The 22,881-nt window shown below is 41.0% G+C and overlaps 1 protein-coding gene across 3 annotated transcripts in view; it reads left to right on the top strand.

Moving 5' to 3' along the window:
• The window catches only part of epha7 (eph receptor A7), a 74,290-nt gene extending 53,063 nt beyond the window's left edge, over positions 1-21,227 (top strand). For 2 of the 3 annotated variants that reach the window (XM_086100010.1, XM_086100011.1), the window contains exons 9-17: positions 67-122; positions 3,153-3,278; positions 5,388-5,573; positions 6,508-6,569; positions 6,656-6,865; positions 7,325-7,474; positions 14,139-14,332; positions 17,705-17,851; positions 18,074-21,227. In XM_086100010.1, the coding sequence (XP_085956136.1) occupies positions 67-122; positions 3,153-3,278; positions 5,388-5,573; positions 6,508-6,569; positions 6,656-6,865; positions 7,325-7,474; positions 14,139-14,332; positions 17,705-17,851; positions 18,074-18,188 (1,246 nt within the window). In that variant the 3' untranslated portion in view covers positions 18,189-21,227. Of the gene's footprint in view, positions 1-66; positions 123-3,152; positions 3,279-5,387; positions 5,574-6,507; positions 6,570-6,655; positions 6,866-7,324; positions 7,475-14,138; positions 14,333-15,870; positions 15,877-17,704; positions 17,852-18,073 lie in introns of those variants that run through there. The other variant, XM_086100012.1, reaches the window with a different exon arrangement.
• Positions 21,228-22,881: the final 1,654 nt, after the last annotated feature.

The following is a 22,881-nucleotide window of genomic DNA, read 5'->3' as shown; positions in this document are numbered from 1 at the left end:
TGTGTTCATCTGTTTCTTTTCTGCCTTCATCTGATGGTTGCCCCCTCTCTTCTTATGCCGCTGCAGGCACTGCGGGTACAGTAAAGCGGATCAAGAGGGAGATGAGGAGCTTTACTTTCAGTGTGAGTGCATATATATAGTACTTGTTCATAAAAATGGATGGTGTGCCTTGGAGGGCAGTAGATCCCATGAGGAAGGAACAAAAAAAAATAATTAAAAGCCAGACAATTTAAAGAGCAAGACTAAGTGTGGACAGGTGTGCTTTGTTTTGAGTGCTGCTTCAAGGCAAATTCTGTCAGCATGAGTTTTTTTAAACACTGATACAATGCCCCCCTAATGATGCCCCCGGAGACGCCCACTTCAGACAGCTTCCTCAATCGAAACAGGGATGATACACTCAGGTGGCAAAGTGCTGATTTGAAAAAGAAAGGGGCCGAATATAGTGCTGTGGGGCTTGATCTGTTACTCCTAAATACACTGTTCCAAAGTGTATTGTAACAATGAGGCCAATTTTGCTTAATGCTGAAAACATGAAAGCATATTGTAAAAGCAAGACAACGAACCCTTAACTTGTAATTGATGTTGATTGGTGCAATGTGGGACCATCACCATCATATTTTTTTATCATTGATTTTTCCATGGATTAATTGACCGACCCCTTATGATGAATAAAATATAGAGACTTTGGTTTCCCTTGCCCGGCCGCGGGTCACTGGGGCCCCCCTCTGGAGATTGAAGGAAAAAATGAATGGGGCCATATATTATCGTGGCATATTAAGCCAAAGCCTCCCGCCATCAGTGAGAGGACTGAAGAACAAACCCATCACCTTGGCAACAAAAGGAATGGCTCCGACTGAGGCATAGCCAGTCTCCAGACCTCAACTCCATCGAAAATCTGTGGCGGGAGTTGAAAATCCAATACCAAACATTTTAGTCCTTTTCAAGTTAAAATGTGTCATGAAAATCTGACACACCACAGAGAGTGTTGTTCACAGTCCTGACAAATTTTAAATCCTCAAAAAAAACAAAAAAAAAGTGTACTTGAGAACGCATGTATCGGACTGATTTGAGCTTTTGTCTTCATTTTACATACATAATTGCTAAGACAAGATCTAGAGTGCATTTATGCTGTATAAGCAATGTGTATTTATTTTTATTTAACCTTATAGTGATGATTTTTTCCCCCACATTTCTTACGTGCGGTCAATTGTTCGTATTTTTAGCGATGCCCAGTTTTGAAATGACGCTAACCTTAGTGATCAAGGTTGAAGTAAATTACCATATTTTAACCATATTTTGAGTAATAATTATAACAAAAACTATTTCAAGCATATTTTAATTAGTTTTTCTGTTTTCTTTCTTTTGTTTTTTTTTTAACGCAACCCACCTAGCTTCATAGTTAGACCGACAACAACCCGCTTAAGAATGAAAATGCTTTTGTTCGGCAATCCCCAACAAGTGATGTCATTTACAGAATGCCTTGCCACTAATCCATGAATAACTCTGTTTGTTGTTTAATGGAAACATTCGATTCAAAATATTATATGTGTACATGAATAGAATCCTGTCCGAAAACATTCAACTATAAGAGTGCATAGATGGAATCCTGTGTAATAGTTTGCAACTAACAATGCTGCCGATATAATGTGCGCAGTGGCCTACAACGCAACAGAAGTACCTTAACAATGACAATGTAGGACATCAGTGCTAGCGGGAATAAATCGAACCAAGTCGGTAATCCCATCATGTGCAATTTCCAGCACGGCATGGCATCGAATTGCAAATAATGCCAGGCTAATAATCGGAGCCTATATAGCCTACCATTCTTCCAATCCCGATGAGTCTCGTGTCCACTCCATGACCGGCATTTTCCGAATCCTGAGCATCTGGCTCATGTATGCTTGGTCCCACATACATATTGCCAACAATCTCCTCTTCCTTCAAATCATCAAACACCTCAAAACGTCACTTTCCAAATCGGTTTCTGACTGGCTTTGTACACTTTCCATCCTGAGCTTTGCTATTGTTATCATTGAAGTGATGTCACAGTTTGACGCTTGTCAGAATTCCAATTACTTCGTAGAATTTATGAAATAGAAATAGTTATTTTGTGTTTTATTAAACATTTTTTGTTGAATTACTTGTGAGAGGAAAAAAATAATAATTTGGGATTTTCTAAAATTGCTTTGCACTTGACCTTGAATTAATAAATTCATTAATTTACTTTGGGTAAGGGCGGAGTCGAGTGATTAGCACGTCAACACAGTGCAGAGGTTCAATTCCAGCTCCGGCCTTCCTGTGTGGAGTTTGCATGTTCTCCCCGTGCTTGTGTGGGTGATGCAATCAGTTAATGAATAATAAAAAAAGATTTTTAATGTATTCATGATATAGACAGGCGCGGGCCTGCTTTTTGTTTCCGATTCCCTTGGAGGGCTATTATGAATGAAACCATATAAAGAAATCAAGAATAGCGGTTTATTCACCTATTGTTAAAGCTACTGTAATGAGGGGTTTGGTAACAAGAAAATGCTTATAGTATCACTTGTATTTATTACAAATTAGAATTTGAAATTTTGGTAGAGATTTCAGCAAGCATCATGAAAGTTGACGGCGGCCCGGTAGGCCAGTGGTTAGCACGTCGACTCACAGTGCAGAGGTACCGGGTTGGATTCCAGCTCTGGCCTCCCTGTGTGGAGTTTGCATGTTCTCCCCGGGCCTGCGTGGGTTTTGTCCGGGTGCTCCGGTTTCCTCCCACATTCCAAAAAAAACATGCATGGCAGGCTGATTGAACACTCTTAATTGTCCCTAGGTGTGAGTGCGGGCGTGCATAGTTGTTTGTCTCTGTGTGCCCTGCGATTGGCTGGCAACCAATTCGGGGTGTCCCCCGCCTACTGCCCGAAGACAGCTGGGATAGGCTCCAGCACCCCCCGCGACCCTAATGAGGATGAAGCGATTCGGAAGATGAATGAATGAATGAATGAAAGTTGACATCTTTGATTTGCTTTCGCGGGCCACATAAAATGATGTGGCCTTGAGTTTGACACCCGTGATATAGGATGTTCATATTTTTGCAACACAATTATCAAAATACGCACTGCATGCTAGTTTGCATTTCACACTTAAAAATGAAATAATCCTATTTTCTTATTCAGTTAAATTTCCAGGCTCCAAAACTTATATTGAACCCGAAACCAGCGAGGACCCAAATAGGGCTGTTCATCAATTTGCCAAGGAGCTGGATGCTTCCTACGTTCAAATTGAAAGGGTTCTTGGAGCAGGTGAGTCTCTCTGGCTTCTCTTTAGTCCCTGCGCTAGTATCTTTCTTATCATCAGTCCAATATTCACATCTTGAAGACAGGACGTAGCTTTCGACATTGTAAATTGACGTGTGTAATAAATAGCAGAGAGGGGTAAAACATCACTATAATTATTCCATCTCATCCCATCAAAATATTTTTTATTTTCTTTCGGTGGCCAAATGCATTTGAGAAAATGGCATGCTAATTACTACAAACCTTTGAAACAGGCACATGGTTCCACTGTCAATAATTTTCACATGAAAACTACCCATCATCGTACCAGTAATATAATCAAGTCAAACACACCTATGATGCTGAATAAATGCACCTCAACCCTAAATGCATTCAGGGAATCATCCAAACCCATTGTAATAAAATTTGTTGACAAAATAAAAAAGACGATGAGGCCAAAAGTGTTTTGAGTGACTTTGGACTGATGTCTCACAGTCCAAAGATTTTTACGCTGAGGTATATATGGGAGACTATGTTGGAAAAAAAAGTATATTTCTATCTGTAATAGAAGTCCTGTTACAGAAAAATTCACCTTATTTATTTAATGACCCTTGCAATGGGGCTGGTGTCATGGTTCTGTTCCGTTTGTGACCAACAGGTGGCAGTGGAGGGCTTCTCCTCCAGCGTCGCCCCTGTTCGTCATCATTTCATTAGCTCTTTTCTGTCAAAAGGACTACCACGCTGACCGCTCTTGGTCGGATTGTTGTGCTAGTGTCAGGAGTTATTGTTTGTTTATTACTTTGAGCTACAGTGGTACCTCTACTTACGAACGTCTCTTCATACGAAATTTTGAAGTTACGAAACGCCTCAACAGGAAAATATTGCCTCTAGCTTCAAAAGAAATTCCAAGATATGAAAGATAAAAATACAGTATGGGTTGCAACTTGCAGCTCAGAGTTTCCTGAAAGCAACATACTTCTAGCTGCTCTGCCATTGGCTATTACCTAGCATCTTCCTGGCATCCCATTGCCTAAGAGGGACCTTTACCAAATGGGTCTGTGTGTGTAGCTAGATGGATGTGTCTATGCAGCGTCCTCGTCATTCACCCCTCGAGCCATGAGGTGTTCCGATAGTTTTACGTAAATGTGACTCGCCAGAAAAAGTGTTCAGGAATCGGGCGATCGCTCACTCTGCTGATGTTTGCCTTGGACATTTTTGAAGGATTGTTAAAAGCCAACAAAAGCAAACGTCCTTGGACCCGTTTTTTACAAAATGCCAGGCAAAAACCACTTCAGAGATAGAACATGACCTAAAGAGGGGGAAAAAAAACGATGAGGATGCAGTGAAAAGTTAAATGACCATCATTTTAATTCTTTTTTTTACATTATGCACAAATCTCATTTATTGTGCAATAATCTAATAGTAACATGTATTTGTTACATATTTTGATGCATTTTTATGCTTTAGAAAATATTTATGTCTGAATTTTGGGGGGCTAGGAACGGATTAGTGCATTTACATGGAAAACGCGTCTCTACTTACAAAATTTTCTAGTAAAGAAATTTCTTCCGGAACCAATTAATTTCATTAGTAGAGGTACAACTGTATTTAGGTTTTTCAGTTGTTGTTTTTTTCCAGTGTGGCCTTATAAATGTTTTGGTTAACATATTTTGTTCAGTACACCCTGCTTCTCCCGCCTCCCTGCTATTTTTTGGTCCTCTACCATCACGCAAAACATGACAGTCGATTTGATGGATGGTGGTCGTATTTGGGAATGACTGTGGTGCCAGCGGATAAAAAGCTAACATCTTCTCGAATCCGTGTACCCAAACGTCTGAGTCAAGTAACCTAATAATTGTCATGTGATTAGGTTACAGGTTATTGGTGCATGAAAAGGTTTATCCCAATGTTGTCCTGTGCTTTTCATGTTCACATTTTTTGGTCTTGGACAGAAATTTAAGAATAAAATCAGGCTTTTTTTTTTCATTATTTGTGTCAGATATTGAAACAGTAACAAAATCATGGTCTGGTTTTTTTTTTTAATTGGCAGTTGGAAAATAGAAAGAACGAATGAATTTTGAAAACACCGTCCCCTTTTTTTCTCTTTACCTTCAACCACTATTCCATGCCATACAGGACAGTTTGGGGAGGTGTGTAGCGGCCGGCTCAAAGTACCTGGAAAGCGAGACGCTGCAGTGGCCATCAAAACATTAAAAGTGGGTCACACAGAGAAGCAGAAAAAGGACTTCCTGTGTGAGGCCAGCATTATGGGACAGTTTGACCATCCCAATGTTGTGCATCTTGAGGGAGTAGTGACAAGAGGTAACGTGTGGAACTGTTTTCGTTTTGGCATTATAGTTTATGACATTAGCCATGCAGCCTTATAATTCTCAAGTCTATTTGAATTAGACTATGAATGTGCATTTACAGTGAAACTCCTCTACAACGGAATCATGTTTGCAGCAAGAAATTTTTCACAACGGGACTTTTCACTGTCACAAATTTTATCTCAGACGTAAACATGAACACACACACAAAAAACGTATATGTGTACTTTTTGTTATTCCAATAGTGCATAAGCATGAGCATACACTTATTTGACTCTTCATATAGCCAGCGTATAAAGAAAAAAGGGAAAGAAATTGTGAAATTTACAATCAGCATTTACTCTCACTTACATCAATTTCTTGCATGTCTTTTATTTTGCTTCCTCCATCTTTCATTTTTATTACCGTTATCCTGTCTTCAAGCGTGAAAGCTTTTCTTTTCTTAACTCCTTGGTATACAAAAGTCCGTTTTGTCACCATTTTAGCAATGCAACGTTCGTGCTACGTCTGAAACAAATACTTCCTGTACTACTGCACATGTGTAAACCAGTGTGGTGGTTCCTGTTGCCGTTTCCGAACAAAGCAGTAGAGGTCGCTGTGGCATGCTGAGGTTGGATTAGACTTTTGCAGAAGGCTTGTTTTCATTGTAGTGAATCCCGTTGCGAGGCAAGAGCAGAGAAAAAGATATTGTATAATGGAACAGGGGGGGGGGCTTTTTGTTGTAGGGGGAAGCAGAAAAGAGGGAATGGCTTTCATGCATGAACATTTTTTCACACTAGGGGGTATTTTCTCCCATGTAGGTTTCGTTGTAGAGGAGTTTCACTGTAACACATACATTCAATTTATTTATCTTTTTGTGTAGAGCGTTTTGTGAAGTAGTGTTTTTTTTTTTGTACATACAGGATGTAATCAGTGCTCTTTTTCTCCAGGAAAACCTGTTATGATTGTGACAGAGTTCATGGAGAATGGCTCATTAGATGCCTTCCTTCGAGTGAGTATCATGAGTATCTCAAACTCCCATGAAGGAAAAAATCAATGGTTATCTTCATCTTTTTTTTGTTTTGTTTTTTTGCACAGATACATGATGGTCAGTTCACAATCATTCAGTTGGTTGGGATGCTGCGGGGCATAGCATCGGGGATGAGATATCTCGCCGATATGGGATACGTCCATCGAAATCTGGCTGCTCGTAACGTCCTTGTCAACAGCAATCTTGTATGCAAAGTGTCTGACTTTGGTCTTTCCAGGACGATAAATGACGACCCTGAGGCTGTCTACTCAACTACGGTGAGTTAATTCAAGCACTTGAATCTTGGACACCGGAAATGCAGTGCAATTTTTAACACCCCCCCCCCCCCCCAAAAAAATGAACAATTATAGCTGGGCATCTTTCGTAATTCAATTTAAGTTCCTGAGGTTTTCTTCAGGAATGACCAGGTTGAATGTGATTAGAAATGAGCTCAACATATCGTCAGCCAAGGTTAGATGTTAGGGACAGCAGACTTAGATGGTTTCGACATGTCCAGAGGAGTGATTGTGAATGTATTGGGAGATTGGTGATGAGGATGGTTGATAGATGTAAGTAAGGAAAGACATGATGGTCGTTGGTGTTAGAGAGGAGCATGCAGAAGATAAGACTCAGATCGAAAAGGATGATGTGCTGTGGCGACCCCAAAAAGAAAACAAAATCTTTCAGCATTAGTGTAGAATTTCTTGTAAACTGTCACTCACTATTTTTTTGAACAGGGCGGAAAAATATCAGTCCGATGGACCGCTCCAGAAGCCATCCAGTTCCGTAAATTCACCTCTGCGAGTGACGTGTGGAGTTATGGCGTTGTCATGTGGGAGGTGATGTCTTTTGGAGAAAGGCCATACTGGGACATGTCTAATCGAGATGTAAGTGGCGATCTAAAAATTCAAACTGCTTAAAATGGGCATATGGAAATTTGTATACCATATATTTTTTAAATTGCTTGCAAACAGAGAGTTGGGTCTCTGGAGTGTCATCTTAGTCAATTGATATTGAATCTTCAAATGTATTCGACATTCTCTTTGAAGGGAGCAACTTAATCTGTTTTAGTATATGGTACCAGCATTGCTCCTAAATACAGTATCTACAGAGCTATGATTTCGTTTGACGTTTGAGGAAAATATGACATAGGCTTGCAAACACTGACGTGCAAAACACTCACCATTTGGGCCATATTTACTCAAGGATTTGGCATACAGATGTGAAAGCTGAACTGTTATCTGGTTGCTGTCAGGATTGCATGATCAAACAATAGAATTCCAGAGGGGTCCTTTGTTGTTGCGGATGACTGAACCACGCAAACCTGATGACGCCTCCCTGACTTTTACCAGTTTGTCATTTGGCCCATAAAACTTTAGACCAAGGGTAATCAAATGAAAACCCTAAAGCAGGGGTGGCCAACCCACAGCTCGCGAGCCGCATGCGGCTCTTTGGCTGGTTCAATGTGGCTCCCGGGCTTTCACACGACAATTGTCAAAAACGCTGCCATTAAAACAACGGTGCTTAATACATAGAACGTACTACGTAGGCCTATCACCAATCCCGTTACTTGTTTGACATAGAGGGCAGCCAATCAGATGACTGAATCACCGCTCACGCGCAGACAACGGCGCAAGTGCTAAGTGCTAAGCTAGTCAGCGAATTACCTCTGTTTTTAAGGCAGGGGTTCCCAATATGTCGATCGCAATTGACCAGGAGACAGCAGACTGGTCCCAAGTCGACCGCGAGTGGTGGGAGGAGGAAGGGGGGGGGGGGGGGGGGGGGGTTGTGTGTTTGTGTCTTTAAGATAAGATAAGAAAACCTTTATTAGTCTCGCAATGGAGAAATTCCCAATTCACAGCAGCAAAGTTATGAAAGGAAGAAGTAGAACAACAAAATATATGAGCTGCTGGAAAGGCAGCCACTCTCGCGGCGCCATTTTGAAGTCAAAATAACAAAAATAACACAACACAACACATAGGACACAGACAGTCGTGCAATCTTCACGTATTTTCTGCATACACTTTGTTGTCTGAAGCAGTTCTAGATGAAAGAGGATCAAAGTGTCCTTTCACCAGTGGATCAGAGACGTCATGCTGAAAATGTGCACACGTCTGCTACAAGCTAAGTTTTGAAAGCAAACACAAGCTGTTGCATCCATTGACGAAAAGAGATGAGTTCACTTCTCCTGTCCCACGTAATCCGCTTCAAACTCCAAGCCGCGACTCCCAGTTCCAAATCCGCATCGGCGCTCCGCGCTAACGCTCCTTCTTCTCATCGTCGGCTTTAGGTTTCATTTATGTTCGGGCGCTCAGACTGTTGCTCGTCGTGGCGTGCATGCATATGTGCGCGAGTGCATGGTTGTGTGTGTTGGTGCGTGTGTGTTTGTGTGTGTGTGTGTGTGTGTGTGTGTGTTCATATGCTTGTACGTGCGCGATCGGGTTGATCGTGGGAGGTTGGTCGCTCCAAAAGTTGATCTTTGGGCAAAAAAGTGTGTGTCTGTGCGTGTGTGTGTGTGTGTGTATGTGTGTGCATGTGTGTGTGTGTGGCTCTTTGCAGTAACACAGTAAAAAAAATGGCTCTTAGTCTCTGACTGGTTGGCCACCCCTGCCCAAAAGGGTGCTTTTTTTCACCCCTTTTCATAAATTCAATGTTAATTTATCACAGTCAGTCATGTGATATTGTAACAAACAAAACAGCATGTCATTTCCATTTAAAAACAAAAAATGCAAAGTGAAAAAAAAATGTCATTTACATTTAATGGTTGACAAAAACAAAACATGGTCATTGTCACGAATCCAAAACGCACATTTGGAGGGGTTTCAGAACATTTTTCTTTTTACATACAAATACAAGAAAGAAAAAAAAGAACCATAAGAAAGAAGGAAGTAATGTATATATTGGGGTTTCACACATCCCAATACATAGTGACGTCTTTTTTTTTTCTTTTGGTACAAACCAATGATAAAAGTCAGTGCCAAAAATGTTTTGAGTTGATTCACTGATGATTGGTTCCGATTCAGCATGACACCGGCCAGAATCTTCAAGTTACTCACAGTCTTGTCTTTTTTTGGGGGCTCAGGCGACAAGTTTCTCCGCTGCTCTGAGCCTTATCCAAAGTGGAAATTCTTCATTTAAAGTCGGGTTCAACGTCACTAAAGCATTTGGAGTCTTTAATCTTTTGTCGCCTTTGATGAATAGCAAGATAAAGTCATCTGACGCATTTCTCCATTTTCCAATCGCTCTCCATGCTTCCTTTTAATTTAGCCTGAGCAGTCCAACATTATTTCTTTCAATGTGGTCTTATTCTACTGTGTAAACAGGACTGTCTATGCTCATATCCAAGACATGGTTGACATCTGCTGGCGATTGCACCTCATGACAATCCGTTCCAAGCTTGATACTTTGTGAGGAATTGCATTGGAACTGCAAAATGCAGTACTCGAGTTAACCCATGGATGACGCTAAAATGGTTGGATTATAAACGCGAGGTTGGGACTGAATTTGTTAGTAATGATTTAGATAATTGGATTATTTGTCCTTTTTTAAATAATACTTGAGCCCCCTTTTATTGTGAAATACTTCATGTGACCTATACACATCCAGACTACCTTCGGCAGCCCTCGCAAAAATTGAATTTGAGACTTGTGGCAATTGTTGAATAACAGGGCAGCTCAGTTTTCTAAAAATAATGTGTTTGAATACTTTCATATTTTTGTTCAGAACCAGCAACTTTTCATCAGTAACTGACACGACTTATGTCAAACTTAAATCAATAAATATAATGTACTGTATAGTTCTGTATTATAATTCAACACAAAGCAAATGCAAAGTATATGAATGAATGAACTCATTTATGATGTAGGCCGGCAAAAAAATTTGCTTCCCCTCCTTGAATGACAAGCAGCCGCCACTATTTGAGAATCCTGTTCTAAAGTGTTTAAAAATGTTCAACTTTTATTTTATTTATTTCATAAAAAGTATTGTAATTGTTTAGATTAATACGATAACAATAATTTGCAGTTTTTTTCAGTGTGAGTTTTTGCCACAATATTGTGTGCACCTTGCAGACCAGAAAATACAGTCGACCAGGCGGTATTGTGGTTCGTGTTTCTCGCTCTCTCTCAATTCCTCGCGCCATCCGCCATACGTGACCTCAAAGCGGAAGTGATCTTTGAGAAAATATTCCTGATGCCAACTTGAAAATATTGAAAGAAAAAAAACATAACTATCGAGGTTCGTATGGAAACAAAAGACACTTTCACAAAACAACAACCTCAAATAAATTCGATCCTAGTTGTCATGGACACCCATCGAAACTAATACCGGCGCCAGCTACAATAGGTGTGACTTTGATTTTTTTTTTTTCTCTCTGTTTGTTTCTACGTGCCCTGCTAATGACTGTCTACCGGTTCAGGGTCTAACCCAGGGGTCGGCAACCCAAAATGTTGAACGAGCCAGATTGGACCAAAATCAACAAAAAACAAATATGTCTGGAGCCGCAAAAAATAAAAAGCCTTTTAATGAAGGCAACACATGCTGTATGTATCTGTATGAGCTATATTAGCCTGCTATCATGACTAAGTTAGTTACAAATACACAACGAGCATTCATGATTAAAAGGGTTTTTTTCCCCTGCAGTTCATCCTGTAGAGGAGGGGGGCCTAAATTTTTTGGATGGAAGATCTAAAGAGATTTTCTTTTCTTTATAAACACACTTGCAAAACGCCAGTGGAACGAAAAAAGACGACATGAACAAGACAGTTATTGCAGTAAAAAAAAATATATATATATATACCTGTATATATTAGAGCTGTCAGTTTAGCGCGTTTTTATTGGCATTAATTTAAATGAATTTTAACGGGATTAAATTTTTTCTCGCGAGATTAACGCGGTACACGTCACAAGCGGATGTTACGTTGCTCTATAAATACACCAGAAGCAAAACAAGCGCGCTGCAGAAGTCCACGCCCATGTCTGTTTTGCCAGCCACGGCAGCGCGAGACACCGAAAACGGATACTTAAAGAGTTTATGAATGGAAAGTTTACTTTTAAAAAGTTGCCAGATTGCTCCACTGACAAGACCAAAGTTACCTGTTCTTCTCTCTCTGTGTATCATACAGGTATACGATGTATGCCACTGACGCGATTGTTACTTGTTTGGAACTATTTTGTGTGGAAGGTTACAGTGTTCCGTGTCCATATAAATAGAGCGGGTGGAGCTTCTCTGTGTTCGTCTGACAGTGACAGTGCGCTGCTGTGGTAGCGACCTAGCGAAAATAAAACGTCTCCAGTGTTGTCATCGAACCAAGTGTAGTCATCCGAAATGAGGCCTACACAAAAACCGTAGAGAGACTTCCGCGCAAGAAGGACCAACACAATCAACATAGCCTGACTGTGTTAGGGGGAGTGAAACCCCCCTCTTTCAGAATGGTTTGCCCCAGCAACACGGGGGAAGTGCGTGCGCTTGTTTGTACGGCCGGCAGTTTTGAATACAGCGGCACATAACAAACACTGCTGTCAGGTGTCTCGTTATTCTCCAACAAACATACAGAAACAGACTGCTGTGTTCAAAGCAAACTTGAAAAAAACGAAGTATGCAACCATGGTTTAAATCCACTATAGGCTGAGTACTAGTTTACCTTAGATGTGCACTTTATAATGTTATATTGCTCTGTTTTGATTTCATAAAAAAAAGCTGTTAAAGCAGCTGTTGTGTGACAAAATATCTTTTTCACTGTTGTTGATGGACAGTAATATTGTGTGAGAGATTATGTGTGAATAACTGCTCCAAGTGAAAAATGTTCATGTAAAATTGAAAATCGAAATTGTTATTTCAGTAAATATTTGCATTTGGCACATAGAAAACTGATTCATGATTCCAAGTTGATGAGAGCATTAAAATGGGGGAAAAAAAGGACAAAAAATGTAAAAGGAAATTCAGAAACGATAAAAAATGTGTGAGTAATCACGATTAATTTTTTAGTTCATTTGAGTTAATTATGACAGTTGCATTTTTAATTAGATTAAATATTTTAATCGTTTGACAGCTCTAATATATATATATATATTTAGACCAAAAAAAAAGGAAACACACAGAGTACTAGATAAAAACGTGTCTGTTTGACTTCGAGCGTCGTGTTGGCTAGGCTAACTTAACTGTTGTCGTTCTCCAAAGCTTCTTTGATGTGTGACGTCGGTTGCATCAGCGCTGATTGGTTGAAACCAAAGGACGTGCACGTGTGTACATGTTCCCTCCCATCTGTTTCCTTTTTCAAACATTTTTGAAAAAGCTCTAGGAGCCACTGGGGGGCGCGAAAGAGCCGCATGCAGCTCGAGAGCCGTGTGTTGCCGACCCCTGGTCGAACCTGACATAAATCAGCTGCACCAGCACACCTCTCAACGAATTTTTTTTTTGTTTGTTAGTTTTTCTTTTAACTTTTGTTTGTCACGGTAAGGTAATTGAGAACGGATTGTCATTTGCATAGCCAACCTGGACTAAAACAAGGCAAAAGCTAAAACAAAGGACAAGCAATTTAGAGAATTCATGGATTATTTAACTACCGTAATTTTCCAGACGATAGAGCGCACCTGATTATAAACTGCACCCACGACATTTTTGAAGGAAAAAACTTTTGTAATACACATAAGCCACACCTATTTATAAGCCGCAGGTGCCCACATTGTAACATGAAATATTTATAAAGAAAGACGGTACACAGAAAGCGTTTTCAAATTTTTAATAACATACTTTAACTTTTCTTTCTAAATAGTGCCTCTAACGCGGCAGCACCACGGCAGTAAAACAGCACTAACAGGGCTGGTTAAAAAAACATAAAAGTCACTGTTCGACGTCGAGTAATGCTTTTTTTTTTTTTTTAATGAAAAAGAAATCCTTGCTTGCCGCAATTTTCCCCAGTGTGGGACGAATAAGGGTTATCTTATCTTATCATAACACTCGGTCAACCCTCCTTCATTAGCCTTTGTACCATCCACGCTTTCATGTCAACTTTCACAACAATGTCTTTCAGGAGGGTTGTTTATTTATTTATTTGGGTGGTAGTGGGCATCATAATCCTTGGTGCAGTGCAGCCCAAAACACAGGTCAAATGTGCCCTCTCATGGCCGGTTGTTTTGTGATAGCGCGCGCATGTGTGTGTGTGTGTGTGTGTATCAACTTGTCCCACTCTTATCTTTTAAGCTTGAGCGCCCCCTGGTGGCCATTAGAAAAAAATCTTTACATAGGCCGCTTCATTAAATAGGCCCGCAGAGTTGAAAGCGGGTGACAAAAGTTGCGGTTTATAGTCCGGAAATTACGGTACATGTTTATCAAACTGTACAGTTTGTTGTCTTTGTGTTTGTAATTGCTTTTATTTATTTATTTATTTACTCTGCTGTCAGGTCGACATTGCAATTGAGAATCTGACTGTGGCTTAACTCCTCATGTAACCCGATAACATAAGCTGTCCACTGTCGTGACCGCTGTCCCCGAAAGGGTTAACGTGGCTGTGTAACGGCAGCGAGGCACTCACACCGGTTTTCCATCTGCAGGTCATGAAAGCTTTAGAGGAGAGCTACCGTCTTCCAGCCCCGATGGACTGCGCCCCAGGCCTCCATCAGCTGATGCTGGATTGTTGGAAGAAAGACAGAGGAGAACGCCCCAAGTTTGATCAGATAATCAGCATTCTTGACAAGATGATTCGGAACCCCAACACACTAAAAACACCAGTCGGAACGTGTACAAGGTGAGGAACGTTGAACATGAACATCAAATTCGGCTATGTTTCTCCCTTTTATTTGTTGAAATTTTGAGAAACCGATTGAGTCTGTGGGGTGGCTTCAAAGGACTTTGAAGTCATAGCAAGGCCTTATGAAACATTATGCAGTTTCATAATGTAATAATATTGCAGTATTAGTGAGGGGTCGGCAACCAAAAATTCTCAAAGAGCAACTCGGTCCTGCTTGCCAAGAAAAAGAAGCTAACAGGAGCCACAAACCCCTTTAAAATGAAGATTAACAGTACACCAGAAACCGAATCTGAATCATACATATTTGAATTTGAATAACTAAAGTTGCATTAAAGAAATTCATTTCACATACGTTGAATTTGTATTGTTTCATTTGAATCTTTATGTTAAAAAGCTGAATCTGAATTGTACAATTCGAATTGGAATTCAACCCAAATAAGTTGGAACTAAATGTAAGACTATAAAATGTTTTGTTTTGTTTTTTTATTTCTCTAGAGCTGTATTTGGCCCTCACATTCAGTTTTACAACTACAAATCTTTTTTTTTTCCACACAGGATGTCTTCATTAAATGATGAGATTGAGGAGCATTGCCTCATATCCCCAAAATGTCCTCCTCCAGCCTCGCTACTCTGGCGCTATGAGATGTTAAAATGAGCCGTCACATGCAAGACTATAATTACTTCCATAAACACTGTGCAACATACCGTATTTTCTGCACTATAAGGCGCACCTAAAAGCATTCATTTTTCTCAAAAGGCGACAGTGCACCTTATAATCCGATGCGCCTTATATACGGATCAATCTGATTTCTTGGACGTAGAATTTTAAATGTTCCTTAAAGAACTTTGTTACAGCTGAAGCGATTGTGAAAGCTCTCGATAAATAAAGCTGTATTGCATTCTATTTTATTCCCTTTAGCATACCTCCATCTAGTGAATGCATTGTGCAGCCGGTGTCACTATTGTAGCTTCTATTCAATATCAGAATCATCTTTATTGGCCAAGGATGTAGAATTCACAAGGAATTTGTCTCTGTTCAGGCTACACTAGTATCATCATAAACTAGGACATGACAAATAAGAATGGAAAGACATTCCCTAGTGTAAGGCTCCTGTTTTGCGGTAGTACCACCCAATGACAGCCGTGAGTCAATGTGCAAAGTATCAAGCAGAGCTAAAGTGATCAGTGGTAGAATACAATACTATAACAGTTGTGCAGTTGGTGTATTGAACCATTTTAAAGTGACCAGTAGCAGTATTTGTCGAAAAAGTTTAAGTATGCAATGATACAGATGTCCTTGAGTGCTTTAAAGTGTCTGGTGCTGTGGAATATAGATCAGTGACAATGGTTCAAGTAAGTACAGAGGTGGAGCTACAATGATTATTGCGGTAATGCTGTTCCACAGGGGTGTGCAAAATTGCAAAGAGCCACGATGCAGGTATATTTGGGTTACTGTTTGGGACTTAGTGGCTAGAGCAGGTGTGGGCAAACCTTTTGGCTCGGGTGCCGCATTGACTTTTAAAATTTGACAGAAGGGCCAGGTCAGCACGAGCTATGGTACATTAAAAATAAAAAATAAACTGCATTTGTTGACAGTCCATATCAAACATCAAAAGAACAAAAGCATGAAAGTAATGTATTAATATACTTTTTAAAAATGACAACAGTGTTGTTGATGACCTATTTTAGCCTGTGCATTGCTGCAGATGGGTTGTGATCAGACCAGTAGAAGTAGATCGATACAGAGGTCCTAGGTGGTCGAAAAGACCCCCCCCCCCCCCCGTGTTCTGCAACTTCAAGTCAATGCGCCAGCCACCTGGCGGTGAAATGCCTGTCATTACAAGTCCAATTGAAATGAATGCAATCATTCACATCGAACCTTAATTGTGGACCAACCTTCGGCGGGCCGGATTAAAAAGACCAACGGGCCGGATTCGGCCCGCGGGCCGTAGTTTCCCCACCCCTGGGCTAGAGGGAAGAAGCTGTTTGAGGGTCTGCTGAATTTGGTGCGCATGGATCGGTAGCGCTTGCCTGAGGGGAGTAGCTGGAAAAGGTGGTGGGCAGGGTGTGTGTGGGGGGGGGGGGGGGTGTTCTGTAGGATTTTCCGTGCCCTTGTCTTGGTTCTTGCGGTGTGCAAGTCCTTAAGCGTGGGTAGGGTGGTGCCAATGATTTTTTCCGCCGTCCTAACTGTCCGTTGCAGTCGGATTTTGTCCTTTTTCGTGGCGACCCCAAACCAAACCTTGATGGAGGAACACAGGACGGATTCGATGACTGCTGTGTAGGACTGTCTAAGCAGCTCCTGTGGCAGGCCGTGCTTCCTCAGCAGGCTCAGGAAGTACATCCTTTGCTGGGCCTTTTTCAGGATGGAATTGGTATTGATCTCCCACTTCATGTCCTCGGAGACTGTGATTCCCAGGAACTTGAAGTTCTCAACGGTTGGCACAGGGCAGTTGGATAGTGTGAGGGGCAGCTGTGGTGAAGGATGTTTCCTGAAGTCCATGATTATGATTATCTCATGATCCTTTAAAGCTGCACGCCCTATATATGAAAACAGTTTTAAAATACGCCATTCGTTGAAGGTGTGCCTTATACTCCGAAGTACCTTCTAGTGCGGAAAATACAGTAATACTTTTTTGGGGGGCGGGTTACACGCCACACTACGATTTGTCCGTGTCATAGCACAGGTGGGATGCGTTCACATTCAAAGTCGCATTTGATTTTGTGATAGAGAAATCTACGAGCAAAATGATACCATGTTTAAAGTTTCATTTAATTTGGGCATGTCTAAACGTTTTGGTGCGTACTCAGCGCCCCCAAATGCCTGTGCGCAAAGGTATCGACCGAGGGGCCGGATTGGGGGGCGTGGTATGCAAATATCGGGGGCAGTGTTTTTCTTGTATTTTGCATATGTAAACAATAAAAGTCCGACAGGAGTGCAAGGAACTCTAAGTGTGATTATGGAGCAATTGGCCGTCGTTCTCTCTTAGAGATCCGCTTCCGCCGATCAGAAACACAATCTTCCCTGTGTGTCGAGTCATTTGTTTAACTTTGTCCGGGTAAAAACTCTGACATTTTGTCATGTGAACGGGTATATATTAACTCATTCAGTACCAGCCAATTCTAGACCAAGTCTGAAAAGACGTTTAAAAACGTCTTTGGGAGTGAATGAGTTAAGATCAGATTTAACAAAAAACAAAAAAATCCAAACTGGCAGTGTGAATGTGGCCTTAAGTGACGCATTCTGCTACTTTTAATCATTTTCTTTTTTTTAAAAACAGTCAATCAATATTTATTCTCCTGTATTACTTTGTTACTTTGCACTGACATTTCTTTTCACACCTCACAACCTTTTATGTGCTCATCCCACAGTCCACTGTTAGGTCAGAGCCTATCCAACGTCAGCGCCTTCCATTCGGTGGAAGAGTGGCTGGTCGCCATCAAGATGGAGCGATACAGAGACAACCTCACCGCAGCTGGCTACATTTCCCTGGAATCTGTGGCCAGGATGTCAACTGAGTAAGTAGAGGGAAATACTTTCAAAGCATCTTCCGGCAATTATTCCTTCTGCGTGCAGTGTGCACTGCCTTTTTCTTTTCTTATTTTTCTCATGTGTGTAAATTAATTTGAGTATGTTGATCATTTTATTGATGGTGTGCAGTTCTGGGGTTATTTCATTATTGGACCAAATATCAATTCCGGTTTTTGTTTGACTAATGGATGTGTTGTCGTGTCTTCCAGGGATGTCGTGCGGTTGGGTATTAAACAAGTGGAACATCAGAAAAAGTTGATGAGCAGCATTCAGACAATGAGAGTTCAGATGTTCCACCTTCACCATACAGGTGTTCAGGTCTGATGACAGCAAACACAGATGAAATGTCTAAAATGGAACCTCGTTTGACTCAGAATACAAGGACATCTGATATCATACTCCTGGAGCTGCACCCAGAGTGGAAAAAAAATGAACAGAAAGTAGAGGAAGAAATGCAAAAACCACCAAAAGCAATCTCTCTTATTTTCTTCTTTTTTTTTTTCAAATGAACACATATCAATTGCATTGAAAACAATGTTTTTAACTTAATGACTGAGGCGCCTCCATTTTCACTTCCGTCCTGGACCACCATTAAAAAAAAATAATAATAATAACATTCTGTCCTGCTCCCGCTCCCATTTTATTTTGGAGGACAACTACAGTAACAACAGCTACACATCTGTGCAAGTTTTTTTTTTCTACTTCTATTGGATGATCTCTCTCCCATGAACATTTTATCGTCAACCTCTCCGGCAACCAATGGTAATATTTTTTTAAAAAATGAAAGGCTTCGTCTCTACTTTGAGGGATTCTTTTTTTCCCTCCCTCTCATTTCTTTGAAATGCCGTCGTGCGTAAACGCTTCATACTTTCTTCTACTTAATTTGGAAACAGGGTACACTCAGTATTGTTATTTATGGAGAGAACCTCCAAAAGGTACATTTTCTATGGACACGTTCGGAGTCGATGTGAAACTCAATGTACAGCTCTGTCCAAGGTTTTGTGTTCAAAGATATTTTCAATTTGACTCTTTGTCAACGTGTGCAACGCTGATATTTTTCTAGATGGAACTCCTTGACTCTTTCTCAAATTAGCAATATGTTAAGGAGTCATCACAGACTTCTTTGAACCATCCACCACCTTGTTTTTCCTTCATTTTGCCAAAATGGCGCACAGTTCTGTGTGGGTATTTCAACTGCAAATACTGTACGTATCTTAAAGATCAGGAATGGTGGATGTATTACTGCCTTAAAAAAAACTGTTTGACATGTAACCGCAGTGGTACCTCGACTTACGAACGTCTCCTCATACGAAATTGTCAAAGTTACGAAATGCCTCAAAAGGAAAATATTGCCTCTTGTTACGAAAGAAATTTCAAGATACCAAAGGTAAAAACACAACATGGGCCGGTAGTCGCAGCGCCTAAGTTTCCTGAACGCAACGTACTTCTAGCTGCTCTGCCATTGGCTATTACCTCGCATCTTCCTGGCATCCCATTGGCTAAGAGGGACCTCTACCAAATGTGTCTATGTATGTACATAGATAGATCTGTGTCTATGCGCCGTCCTCGTCATTCGCCCCTCGGCCGGTGAGGCGTTCGGTAGTTTTACGGAAATGTGAATCTCCCAGAAAAAGTGTTCACCAGTCGGGCGATCGCTCGCTATGCTGATGTTTGCCTTGGACATTTTCGAAGGACTGTTAAAAGCTGACAAAAGCAAACGTCCTTGATCAGTTCTTGACAAAACGCCAGGCAATAACCACTTCTGAGAGAGAACATCATCTAAAGAGGGCAAAAAAACCATGAGGACGCAGTTAAGTTAAATTACCATCGTTTTTATTCTTTATTCTTTTCTTTGTTTTTTACATTATGCACAACTTGAATTTATTGGGCAATAATCTAATTGTAACATGTATTCGTTCCGTATTTTGATGCATTTTTATGCTTTTGAAAACATTTATGACTGAATTTGGACGGGGCTTGGAACGGATTAGGGCATTTAAATGGAAAATGTGTTTCTACTTCCAAAATTTTCTACTTAAGAAATTTCTTCCAGAACCAATTAATTTTGTAAGCAGAGGTACCACTGTATTGTTAAAAACGCTTTCTGTGTCATTCTGTTCGAGTGCTTGTCCATCGAGGTGGGATTGTTTGTTTGTTTGTTTTTTTTGTTTGTCCTTGTCGCCGAAACTTGCACTGCAAGAACACAGGTGAAAGCTACATGTGCTAAAGTGCAAAGAAGGGATGAACTAAACAAAGCAATAATTACCAGGATTAAAAAAAAAAAAAAGCTTTCAAAGGTGCTAGTTATGTGTGTTAAAAGGAGAAGTCCCCTTTTGAAAAGCACCGTTCAATCACGACAGAGTTTATATTTGTATCCACCAAACTTGCTGCCTGATAATCAATACAGGGTTGTGGTATTCAAGAATTTTGCCAAATGGTCAGAGGGGGATTTTGATACGCAACATCTCCTGTGTTCATTCATTACGACTGCAGTGGATGTGAAATGCGTTTGCTTTGTACGAATGTTACAAACTGGAAGCTTTGTAGCAGATAAATACTGGCAAAACAATCTGCCAGTTTAGTACCCTCACCCTTCACCTGAAACCACCAAAACATCTCCGGTTGAGCGTTTACAAAGTCTTATCTCAGAATGATAAGGAAAATCCGTTATTGCACTAACTTGTTAAAAAAAAAAGTATCCATAGATTGACTTACTACTGAAATATGAAACAAGCAAAAAAAAAAACAAAAAAAAAAGAGCAATCATAGGCTTTCTTCTGTTTTGGCACTCCTGCTCTCATATGGAGTATTTGAAATATTCGTCAGCTGGTGATGAATTCAAAAGGCAGGGAAATAAACCAGATCCATGGAACTGTTTGTTTATTTTACCGGTCCCTCATCTTCTCCTCGTCTAAACTTGACAGCTACTGTCACCCTGGTACAAAATCGACAAGGCGTTGTCATTTCTAAAACAACCTTAAGATTGTCCCGGCCAGCCTATTTAAGCCTTTCAGGGACAGCGGTAACTACAGTGGACAGCTTATCATGTTATCAGGTTCCAGGTTAAAAGCAGACCGGAGCGTATCCAGCTTGGAAAAGCAAAATTGACGGCAATTTAATAAATGTCTGGATTGTGGAGAGAAAATCAACTCAATTAAACTGAACCGGAAACTCGAAATGAATTACAATTCGTCTGTACGCCCTTCATCAGACATGAGGAGTGACCTATTAAGTTAAAAGTATATCGCTATAAATATTTCCAATATCAGTCGTCATTTGTTCTGTTTTCACAATAGAGTCCTGAGTTTTGATTTGGACTTTTGAGGTCTGCACAATAAATGCTCTCAGAATTACATTACAGTCGATCTTGTGTGTGACTTTTTTTGTGTGTGTGTGTGGAATCACTTTAGCTATGCTTCTAGACAAAAAATATATATATATACCGTTTGCTGCTACACAGAATCAGAATGTGAATTTAAGAAATAAAAACTGTTGATAGTCACTGATGGTGAAGTGGCATCCTGCAAGCAGCATGGGATCAATTCCCACTCAGTGAGGGTGTGAATGGTTGCTCTCCTCTATATGTGCCTTGCGACTGATGAGCGACCAGTTCAGGGTGTAGTCCACCTTTTGCCCAAAGTCAGCTGAGATACGCTCCAGCAACCTCTTATCACCACCCCTTATCCCGAAGAGGGCCACATAGGGGTGCTGGAGTCTATCCCAGCTGACTTCAGGTGGAAGGCGGACTACACCCTGAACTGGTCACCAGGGCACCTAAAGAGACGAACAACCATTCACACCCACATCCACACCGTCAATGAGTGGGAATTGATCCAACGCTGCCCGCACACAAGTCCGGCGAGGGTACCACGACACCATCAGCGACTTCAGACAGTATAATAATTGTTTAGAAAAAAAATATACTACTTTACGGATCTGGAAAGTGAAACCCGTGATAAACGAGGGACCACTGTATTGCCATATTTTTATTGTTTAATAAAAGCATTGGTTCAGGTCCACGGTATTAAACTTCAACAAAAAACGAAAATGCACAATATCAGGTTTTGTGTCTGAAAACTTTGATCAGCGTATTCTAAATAATCAATTGTCTACGTAATTGTATGTTGACATCTGCAGCATTGCTGCTTAATTTTCCTATCGATAAATAGCATAGAAAAAAAAGATACAAGAATGCAATTTTGACAAATCTCGATTGGGATGGTTCTTCTCAATGCGTTGATTGATACTGGCCCTGCGAATCTCAGGGTTGAATGCCTCTGTCAGCTATTTTGCGTATGCCGGAGAAACAGCTGTTTGAACCTAATTGAGATTACTGTCAATGTTCTGTTTGTGGCCAACGGGTGGCACTGTAGGGCTCCGCCTGCAGCTGCACACCTGTTGGTCATTGTGTCATTAATTTGTTTGTTTAAAAGGACTCCCGGCATGACCACTCAGTGTCTGGTCATTGTTGCTGTTACATTGTTGCTGTGTGCACGTCTCATGTTTTGCGAGGTTGTAGTTGGAGGACCCCAAAAAGCAGGGAGGCGGGGAGGAGCAGGGTGGAGTGACCAAAATGTATTTAACAAAAATGCAAATAGGAATACACAGGAGAAACTAACTCAAAAAACTCACTCAAAAATGTCCAGCAAAATCACAAGAAATCAAAGTAGCAAAAAAAACAAACATCCATCCATCTTCTACCGCTTATCCGGGGCCGGGTCGCGGGGGTAACAGCTTTAGCAGGGAAGCCCAGACTTCCCTCTCCCTAGCTACTTCTTCCAGCTCTCCCCGGGGGATCCCGAGGCGTTCCCAGGCCAGCTGGGTGACATCGTCTCTCCAGCGTGTCCTGGGTCTTCCTCGGGGTCTCCTCCCGGTGGGACATGCCCGGAACACCTCACCAGGGAGGCACTCAGGAGGCATCCGAATCAGATGCCCAAGCCACCTCATCTGGCTCCTCTCGATGTGGAGGAGAAGCGGCTCGACTCTGAGCCCCTCCTGGATGACCGAGCTTCTCACC

This window comes from Hippocampus guttulatus, chromosome 20 (genome assembly GCF_054856545.1).
Source record: "Hippocampus guttulatus isolate MCC_2025c chromosome 20, RoL_Hgut_1.0, whole genome shotgun sequence".
Taxonomy (NCBI): domain Eukaryota; kingdom Metazoa; phylum Chordata; class Actinopteri; order Syngnathiformes; family Syngnathidae; genus Hippocampus; species Hippocampus guttulatus.
The sequence above is the reverse complement of the archived record's forward strand: the minus strand, read 5'-3'. Positions and strand labels throughout refer to the sequence as shown.